General features: G+C 32.0%; 1 protein-coding gene across 1 annotated transcript in view; it reads left to right on the top strand.

Moving 5' to 3' along the window:
* Positions 1–10,873, top strand: part of LOC106871902 (mediator of RNA polymerase II transcription subunit 14) — a 39,823-nt gene that overhangs the window by 5,932 nt on the left and 23,018 nt on the right. Inside the window, exons 5-13 of the mRNA XM_014918658.2 lie at positions 491–585; positions 2,026–2,104; positions 3,014–3,143; positions 3,917–3,957; positions 4,226–4,313; positions 6,095–6,123; positions 7,061–7,139; positions 8,930–8,973; positions 9,898–9,986. Coding sequence (XP_014774144.1) covers positions 491–585; positions 2,026–2,104; positions 3,014–3,143; positions 3,917–3,957; positions 4,226–4,313; positions 6,095–6,123; positions 7,061–7,139; positions 8,930–8,973; positions 9,898–9,986 — 674 coding nt within the window. The remainder of the gene's footprint in view (positions 1–490; positions 586–2,025; positions 2,105–3,013; positions 3,144–3,916; positions 3,958–4,225; positions 4,314–6,094; positions 6,124–7,060; positions 7,140–8,929; positions 8,974–9,897; positions 9,987–10,873) is intronic.

The raw sequence follows: 10,873 nt of genomic DNA, 5'->3' as shown, positions 1-10,873 counted from the left end.
ATCAGAAGAATTTTTATTCATTAAGATAGAAGAAATACACATAATTATATATATATATATATATATATATATATATATATATATATAGGAGCAGTAGTAATTCTCCAGTCTGTTGCATGGTTGTCTCTTCTGCTGACGTGCTGTGTGGTCAAAGTTATTGTCTTCATTGATCACCATAGATGAACATAATAACTTGAGGCATCTTCTTTTGTTTTCCTTATTTCTCTCTCTTATATGTTATAGTTTTAGCAGTCACTAGGTCATCCTCAGATTTGACAGATGAACTATTATCATCATATACTTACCTAATTAATATACCTAATGCCATTGTTCCATACCTTAATTAATAGAAAGTTATCAATTTATCTTTAGTAGCATCTGTTATATTGTGTACATGTTTACATTAAATGTTACAGTATTATAGCTATAGACTTAACATTAACATATTTTGATACCTGTGCAACATCTAAAATGAATTTGATATTTGTAGGAAATATGCAACTTTTTGGAACAGCAATCATTATTGTTTGTAGAAACAGCTGATGCTATGGCCAGAATGGCAAGAGAAACTTTAGTTAATGCTCGGTAAGTTCAGTGTGCTTTTTCTTCTTTTTCTGTCTTTGACAAAGAAAATTGTAGCCTTTCTTTATATCCTGTTGTAATAAGTTTTCTTGTCCTGCAAAAATTATTACTAATGTTATTTGTCAATGTTTATAACAAGCTTGTCAGTGATTATTGCTTACAACTCCTAATTTTTGTGGCAATGATTTCTCCTTTCCCAGAAAATAACATTATGGATATTTCTCCTCAGATATAACCTGTTTAAGTTTGGTTTGGAAACACACTGGATAATATACCACATTGTGCTAAATCAGATATGTACTTGTATGCTGCCTAGTATATATTAAGTAGTTTTGCATCAGCAGAGACAAGTTGGAGTTAGTTTATTCCTGGGTTCCACTGCAAATTATTGGCAACATTTACAAAATTTTGAATGATGTGTGATGTTACAGGTATTTTGGTGTCTACGTATGTTTTTGAATTTGGATCCAGCTTCTCACTCTGGATCATCAGTAACTGATGCTTTACAACATGTTACTGGCATTAGTAAAAAACTGTGTAAAAAGTTTTTAGCTGAGACTTTGTGAGGCATATATCTAGTGTTTATGTGTGCAGGTTAGATATTTAATATGAATGGATGTATAAGCATCTTTCTCTTCTGTCTTGTATGTATCAGATGGCACAACATACACATATTTATATCCTTCAGAAACCTTTCTTTGTTGCTCCCCATATATATATATATTCTGTTGTGTCTGGGGAGAGTCATTTTCTTATTGTGCCTTAAAATTTAACACACTCACCAGTAAAATTTCCACTTATTTCTTATTTTTATTTTCTTAAAATTTTCATTGCATCTTGCAACCTTTTCAATTGTCTTGACTCTTTTAAGGCACAATAAGAGAATGACTCTCCCCAGACACAACAGAATATGCTTCAACACATGAAATCACATAAAAAATCTTGCAAACCAAATCCAAAAACGATATATATATATATATATATATATATAAAGAGGGAGTGCAGTTGGTGTTAGGAAGGGAATCCAACTGTGGAAATTATGTCAAAGCAGACATAGAGCCCTCTGGCTCATCTTTTCTTATCATCCTAGCATGGAAAAAGGGACTGTAAATGACAATGAGGATGATCAGGTGAAGAAAAACAGCTGTAGCTAAAATGCATTTGACTTGCTAAACAAACGTTATTTTCCTTTAATAGAATGCAAACCTTTCAGCTAGAAAGTGAGTGCTATTCTAGTAGTTTCTCTTAAATACTCTACTGTGTTAGGGAATTTCAGTAACTTAACTCCATCATAATAAAGTTGTACTGGTAGCATATGATTGTGATCACTTTCACATTTAGAGACTGATATGTTATTAATTTGCCTAACCGTTGTAACTTGTACTGAATTAAAGTGAGAGCTAGCTGGTGAATACAGTCTGTTTTGTTTTCTTTACATTTTAGTCTTCCAAACTTTCCATTGCCTTATGCTGTTGATGTCTTAACAACTGGGACCTACCCCAGATTACCAACCTGCATTCGAGTAAGATCAACTACTGCTCTTATTTTCGTTTGTGATATATCTGTCATGTAATTAGTACTGCTATACGGCAAAATATAAATTCATTACAATAACCATTTTTATTGTAGCACAAAAAAATATCTTATTTTATATTTGAAGAGAATATATTGTGATATCATTACTAATTTAACTATTATTATAAAACGGCTGGTGAAATAGTAGTGTCAAACTAAACACATTAAAGTATTTAGCTTTTTCTCCCTGTTTTCAATTTAAATCCATTGATATTGACATTGAATCTCATTACTTAGTATTTATAAAATAAATACTGGTAATATATTAGGGTAGTGTCAATCTATTACACCCTTTCCTTTTTAATAAGTTTGGCTTTATTCTAATTAAAAGAAAATCTTTATAAAATTTTACGAAGGTGGGCTGAAAAGTTCATAGGCTGACCATGAAGGAGTGATGCTAGAGCTGTGAAATCTTCCATGCATTAATTTCAACTCTTCTTATTAATAATAAGTACATTGTTTCTGTGCATGACTATGTTTTAAACTGGTTCATCATCCTCCATATTCTCCTAGTTTGGCCTCATCTGACTATCATTTGTTTCCCAACATGAAAAAACACTTGGCTGGGAACTTGTATCTCAGTGATGACGATATATCTGCTGTTGATGACTTTTTCAACCAATGAGATGAAAAGCTTCTTCACCAATGTGATCCAAGGACTAAAACATCGATGGGAGAAGTGTGTGAACTGCAATGGGGACTATGTTGAAAAATGAATTTCATTTGATCACATTCTGTGAGAGTATCTTGGCCAGCCTATGAACTTTTCAAGTAACCGTCACATAAATGAAGTTTTTATAAAATGTTTTTTTCAAGAGTGTTCTGACAAAAAAGAAATATCTTTGCCTTTTTTTAGGACAAAATTGTTCCTGTTGATCCAATAACAGTGACAGAGAAACGCCTCACTTTACAAAGATTGAGTCAAGTGATAGAGTATCGGTTAGTGTGCAGTGAGCTTCCTCCACAAATGAGACGTCTAAAAATAGGTATGGTCATACATCTGAATTATTATTTAATAGTTGTTTTTTACATTGCTTTAAATTATTAATCTGATTTGTTTTATATATTCAATGCTGAATTGTGAGTTTAGGTGGGTGCTGTAAAAACATACTAATATTCTTTTGAATTTATGACTAAAATTTCATGATATAGACACATAACTATGTATCTTTATAGAACAAAGTCATGTGCCAATGTGGACATCTATGTACTTACTCAAATGCTTGAAATAGCAACTAGACCTTTCTCAAATCATAACCATCTTTAAAAATAGTATATATACATTTGGCTAGTTTAATCCCTGATGTACAAGCAAACATTTGTTACCACCTCCACTTGACTGGCATTGGTTTATTTATGGCTCTATGGTGCTTTGGCAAAAGAAACTGATAGAATACGTACCAGACTTAAGGAAAAAAAATAAGTACTGGAGTTTTGTCTCATTAAACCCTTCAGCATGGCCTAATCTAATGACAAAACAAGATAAAAGATTGTGTCTACTGAAATCTTAGGTCTTTTCAAAATCTGTTGATGGAAAGTTTTAAAGAAAAAGACCTCAAAAAAAAAAAAAAACCCCAAAACATAGGATATCTGTTTGATGAAATGCTTGATCTTTTTTCTATGCCTATTCTACTTTTCAATTCTTTTGTGAACTATGAGTTATATTTTACTAACTTAATTTTAAATTCTTGTTTTTAATCAAATGCATTATCCTATATTATAGTTAAAATTGATTTTCCTTATTTTGTTTATTGTTTAGAAAATGGTCGAGTAAAGTTTCTTGTGGAACATGAATTTGAGGTAAGTTTAATTAGTATCTCTCTTTAGATAGAAGTGTTTATTTGTAAAGAGGCAATATTAAGATAGATTAACTTCTATATACATTCCCACTGTTTCAACATATTTTAATATAATCGTATTGATATTTTAATTCAGTTATCTTTAGTATTTTCTTCGTATTAAAACTGAAAGGTTATCTAATTTTAGTATCTTGATTGATGTGACTTTATCTTGATGTATTCTTTCTGGAGTATTTGTTACCTGTAAGAATATTTTTGATGTGATTCAGGTGACACTAACTCTGATGGGAGACAGTCCTACTATACCATGGCGATTACTAGACATTGCTATTTTGGTAGAAGATCATCAGACTGGTGGTTGGTATTGTTTAAATATTTCTCTTAATCAAGTTATATATATTGATATCTCTGATATAGGTTGATTTTTTTTTTTACTATTCATATATGTTTTGACAAAAAGCCAACATTTTTTGGGTAGAACTGTAGACTGTTGAACCAAAGCCAGTATTTGATTGGGACTTTTATTTTTAATATCATTTTGTATCTTTTTGAAATGATTCCATTACTTCTCAAAACATCCAAACAATAAGGGATTTTAAGAATTTGTGTGAAATTCAAAAGAAATTTGAAAGATTGAAATTTTATTGACACCAGAAGAATGGTAGACAAAATCGATATGGCAGTTAACCTAGTTAAAACAAATAAATGTTGAATAACCAAGATTCCACAAATGTTCTTGAAGCTTCTCCATAAAAATGTTAAAAATATAATTTTAGAAATGTTCTTCAGAATATAGGAAGTCGAACAGAAAGAATATTGCAGGGCAAATTTAGTGATGCACTAAGTTAAAGGATCATTTTTGAGTTGTAGACTATCCCTAGTGATTTGTGTATTAAAAAAAATCATCTATAGAAACTTCAGTGAAGTATTCAATGAAAAAGGTATCAATATTTCCCTAGGGTTACCATAGAGTGACTTAAGCTTAGCACTGTAAGCTAATGACACTACTTCCTCAAATTTAGCTCATCATCAGCATCATCATTTAACACCTACTTTCCATGATGGTATGGGTTGGACAGTTTGACTGAAAAACTAGTAAGCTGGGGAGCTGCACAGGTTCCAATTTGATTTGGCATGGTTTCTATGGCTGGATGCCCTTCCTAACACCAACCACTCCGAGAGTGTAGTGGGTACTTTTCACGTGCCAGTTATGTAACACCAGCATCAGCCATGACTATGATCTCATTTGGCTTGACAGGTCCTCCCAAGCACAGTATATTACCATAGGTCTTGGTCCCTTGTCACTGCTTCCATGAGGCCCAACATTCGAAGGGTGCTTTTTACATGCTACCGGCACAGGTGCCAATTATGCAACACTGGCATTGGCCATGACTACAATTTCACTTGGCTTGCTTAGGCATGACCAATACAAATAAAATGATTTGACTGCAGAAACAGCAACTGTTGGTATTAGAATACAAACTCTTGCACAAATTGCTGGAATTAGCAGCTAAATTTTCCTCATATCACACTTTGCTGTCTTAAAAAAAAAAGGGACAATAGATTATGTCCTGGTATGCTATGCCTAGGAAAAGGACTGGGTGGTCATGTCTAGGCTGGCAGCTTATCAATTTGAACTACTGAATCTTTTAATTCTTTAAATACTTACTATCAAATATGAAAATAAGCATGAATATCCATGACTAGTCCCATGGCATATGTCATACAATGTGGGAGCCTCTATATAGTTGCTTGAACTGTTAGAACTATCTGCTAAATCTTCTTTAGCTCATACTGTCTTTAAAAAAACGATACTTTGAATACTGGACTTCAGGTACACTATGCCTATGAAAAATAAAGAGGTGGTCATGTCTGGGAGGCTTTTGATATTTGATCTGACTAGTTAAACCCAATATAGGGCTTATTGACAACAATTAATTGAAACAGTTTAATTAAAATAAGAATGTAATCCCATAAAGATATTTATTTAAAAATTGATTGAAACATGTAGAACTAATTAATCTTAAGAGTTGTTATAGTCTTTCAATTTAATATTTTCATATGAAATTAGACCTATCACCTGTTCATTTTATATTTCTGTTGATCATTCTATGCTTTTTTTAAAAATGTTTTTGTAGATGGAAAAAGCTTGGTCCACTCTCTGCAGGTAAACATTTAATAGTTCTAAGTTTAAAGCATCGATTTACTTGTTGAATTTTAGTATTTACATATTCAAATATTTTTCTAAGTAAATTTTATTTCAAGAGATATATACATCATTATAGTGGCACTTTCAACTTGGGATTTTCAGTAATAGAGAAATTTGCTGATATTTTTTAATATAACAATTTCTTTTTCAATGTGTGAGCTAACATTCTTCTTGAATTTTAGTTTCTGTAAAATGTTATTTACATTAAAAAAGTAGCTTAATGTGTCAAATACTTAGCAAAAGAAACACTTAATTGGCGTCTAATTTTAAACTAATTGAAGCATGGTTCAAATACATTTAAAAATAATGCACATTGTTTTAATGTTTTAGCCAAAGTTCCTTTCTCATTATTACCATGTATGAAAGCGGTGAGCTGGCTGAATCGTTAACATGCCAGACAAAAATGCTTAGTGGCATTTTGCCCATCTTTACATTTTGAGTCCAAATACCTTCACGGTCAACTTTGCATTTCATACTTTTGGGGTCAATAAAAATAGGTACCAATCAAGCACTGGGGTTGATGTAATTGGCTAGTCCCCTCCTACAAAATTTCAGGGCTTGTGCCTATAGAAGAAAGGATTATCACCATATATCAAGATGTGGCTATTAATAAATAATTTATTATTTTATTTGTTTTATTGTTATGTGTTCATAAGGATCCATAATTGGTACATTTAGTGATTTTATAAGGAATAATCTCAGTCAAAAAATATTTTAGAGATTTTTTTCAAATTTGTACATATACTTGCATACATATTCAACAATTTGGAATATATCACTTGTAATACTGTTTCAAGCTGTGTTATTTTTCTGTTCGACTAAATTCATTTTAAACATTATGTTATACATGAATATTAAAAAAAATACATTAAAGAAGTCATTTTTATTTTATTAGGTAAACTACATCCATAGACTAGTGCAGTCTCGTCTTCTGGATAATGAGAAACCTCTACATGATCTCTACAGAATGCTACGTATACTTTTTGTGCAAAGATGAAATATTTTTCATGATTTTTATAAAAGAATTATCTGATGCATTTGTTTAATGTCACAAAACACAATCAAAAAATTAGTGAACTATCTTTATTTGTGTTACAAGTTGTAGAACTAATCTGTCTACATGCTCAGAATATAATAAATCTGCTCAGTTTGTTTCATTAATAGTGGTTAGCATTACATAGAACATTTTTGTTGTTAAATTAATGTGTATAAACACTTTTGATAAATATATTGTCTAATGAGTAAGAAGTATCTTAGTACTGAAGCAGTATTTTGAAATAAGGAAACTTAGAGATTCTTTTATTCTTTTCTGTCATTTAACTGTGGCCATGCTGGAGCACTACCTTTTAGTTGAACAAATCGACCCCAGGACTTCTTTGTAAGCCTGATTCTTATTCTATCGGTTACTTGTGCTGAACCGCTATGTTACACACCAACATCGGTTGTCAAGCAATGGTGGTAGGACAAGCACAGGCACACAAACATATATATATATATATATATATATATATATATGTGATGTGCTTCTTTCTGTTTCCGTCTACCAAATCCACTCACAAGGTTTTGGCCAGCCTGCGGCTATAGTAGCAGACACTTACCCAAGGTGGTACCATGCAGTGGGACTGAACCTGGAATCGTGTGGTTGGTAAGCAAGCTACTTAACACACAGCCACTCCTTAGTAAAAGATAAAATGTTATTTGTACTGTGAAAATCAAGATCTGGAACAATTATTTGCATATTTATTCTTAACATGTCTAAGCAGGTTAATCTTGACTTGATCAAATCATGATTTCTGCTGCATTGCTTTTGTAGTGCTTTAAAATTTGAAATACAAAACATTGATTTTCTTATTTTGGTCAACTTATTATAAAATCCTCATCATGCTGCCTGACTGGTTCCCGTGCTGGTGGCATGTAAAAAGCACCCATTACACTTTCGGAGTGGTTGGTGTTAGGAAGAGCATCCAGCTGTAGAAACTTTGCCAGATCAGATTGTAGCCTGGTGCAGCTTCCTGGCTTGCCAGTTCAACCCATGCCAGCATAGAAAATGGACGTTAAATGATGATGAATGATCTACCCTGGCACACGTGTATGAGATTGGACAAATGTGGAATTATCACTTCAGAAGAAAGTGTAACAGATAAAATGAGATGGAGGATACATTATTGGTCCTATATTTTATGAAAATACTTTCAGCCATAATTGGTAATGTGAAACCAAAGATCTTGTTGACTTAAAAAAACTGATTTCGTTAACTATTTAGAATATATTACTAAGTATCTCTGGTGAATAGAAATGAGTAATACTTTCACCCCAGGGTTTTTGGAAGGAAAAAGAAATGTTTTTCTTTTTGTTATGAGAGAAGATTATTATTAATCAATTCATTTAAATTAGTTACTAAAAGAGCTTGTACATAGCTCCAGTCTGAAAGAGATTGAGCATTTGCTGTACACTCTAACTTTAAAGCTAGGCATTCTCTTGTTGGATTATAATTGTCTTATTTTACCTTTCTTATACTTAGAGAATTAATTTAAGTACCTTTAACATACTGTTTTAAAGCAAAACATCCCTCTTCTCTTTATTTTAGAAAGAGAGCCTTTGACATTAAGCTCATTAATGTTTTAGCATTTATTTTTCCATGCTAACATAATTGTTATCAAAGCTAATTGATGTTTTGTATCTTATATGTACAAATTTACAAAAGTATCTTCCTTTATATTTTTCACAATAATTTTAGATATATTTCCTTAAGTCATCTCTTAAGATTCCTTCTGTTTGTCTTTACAACTGGAAGTATTGCACTCACAGGTATGTATATACAGTTATTTAAATTTGATATATATTTCATTGAAATAAGGAAAACACCCTTGAGTCCTTTCACCTACCTAATCTCTATCAAACTATAAATACTTCTACACCTATTAAATCATCCATCCACTGCCTCATTGCAATCACCTAGTATGCATCCACACACCACACCCTATTGCACTTCAGTTCAGCAAACTGGTCAAACTTGTGCCAGTTTTATGCTAATTACTCTTGGGAGCACATTTGTTTCATTCCTGAGCAATCTCTGACAGCTGGGCAATTGACTGAACTTTTCCTTTTAGGTAAAAACTCAATTTTTTAAGTCCTTGAAGTAGTTTAGGTGACTGCTCACTTTGCATCCAACTTCCTACTGCTCAAACTTGACAAATCACCTCTGAATCTGTCTGTCTTCTACCATTCTAGATTCACTACAATACCTACATATATGTTGATGATATTGTCCTTTATTCTTTCCAAATGATTCTCAACCATATGCAACCTAGACACTATATGCCAAACCTTCTTTGATTCAATGAGTAGGGATCTCAAAAGCATCTTTCATTGAAGGTCTTATCTCTTTGAAAAGCAAGAAAACAAATGCTACTCATATCAAGAAAATGTCATTGCACTTCCCATCGACATCTTGAGTAGCATGCAGCTATAGCCCTTACATTTACTCCAAAAAATATGTATATGTCACATTCAAATCAATGTTTGTTAATTCGTTCCAGACTTATGTTAAATACAATTAAGCTAGTTACAGTAAAAATGTTTTCTCTTTCTGTAAATGATAAAGATATAACTACTGAGAAGTATCAACTATTTTGATTAAATGACTTTACTCATATACCTTCTAAAATATTAATGAAATTTTATACTCATCAGTTTATGTAACATAAATGTGTTTATTTTTTCTCTGTTAAGATTCAACGCCTTGTTAGAGAACGGCTTGGTGATAGTGTTCGAGTAGAGGAGTATACACCTGGGAAATGTTTGGTTGTATCTTACTGGAGGTAAGATTATTTTTCACACTTTTATTTCTGCTTGATAAAGGCAGTTTTATATTTAAATGCAATATATGAATCTAACTTAAATGATTTAAAACCGAGTTAGATTCTGTATGATGTAGATTATCTCATTATTCTCAATATTTTGTTGGGTGAACTTTATCTTTCGTGTGTTTTTATTTATGTCCATTTCTTTCATGCTAGCACAGGTTGGATAAAAATGCTATTAAGATATTTGTTTAACAATAAGATGTCTTTCCTGATACTAATACTTGTTTTTCAAGTAAGGCATCTCTTATTTCACATGGCTTTGAAGGTATGAAGTACACTTCCCAGCCATGTGGCTTTTAGGTTTAGACCAATTGTGTGGATCAATCAAAGCTTTCTGGGTGAATTTGGTGACTGTCATATAAGTGTGTTTGTTTACTTCTGCAATCACTTATATGAAAGTGGTAGGTGTTAGTGTTTATTGTTAGCAAATCATTTGGGCATTTCATGCCTTTGAAGTCAGGTGGGACAAGTGTTCCCTTAATTGAAAAACAAGTATGGGTTAACTTCAGAAAAAGGCATCCAACTGTAAAACAATGCTTCAAATAATGTATTCATCCAATCCATGCAAGCAAGGAAAAGAAAGGATGTGAAATGAAAAAGAATATATGTGTATTATTCTTTAGCTAGAATAATACTGACCATGACTTAGAAGTTTCAGCCTGCTTAACCATACATGTATATGTGTACATATACCTATATATATATATATATATATATATATATCCCTACATGTGTATGTATATAATATACACATATGCATACAAGGAGCTTCTTGTTAACTTGCACCTACCATATCCACTGACAAGGCTTTGATAGAAAACACTTCCATGTTTGGCATAGTG

The sequence above is a fragment of the Octopus bimaculoides genome, chromosome 2 (assembly GCF_001194135.2).
Source record: "Octopus bimaculoides isolate UCB-OBI-ISO-001 chromosome 2, ASM119413v2, whole genome shotgun sequence".
NCBI classification, from domain to species: Eukaryota; Metazoa; Mollusca; class Cephalopoda; order Octopoda; family Octopodidae; genus Octopus; species Octopus bimaculoides.
This window is presented reverse-complemented; position numbering and strand designations above follow the sequence as displayed.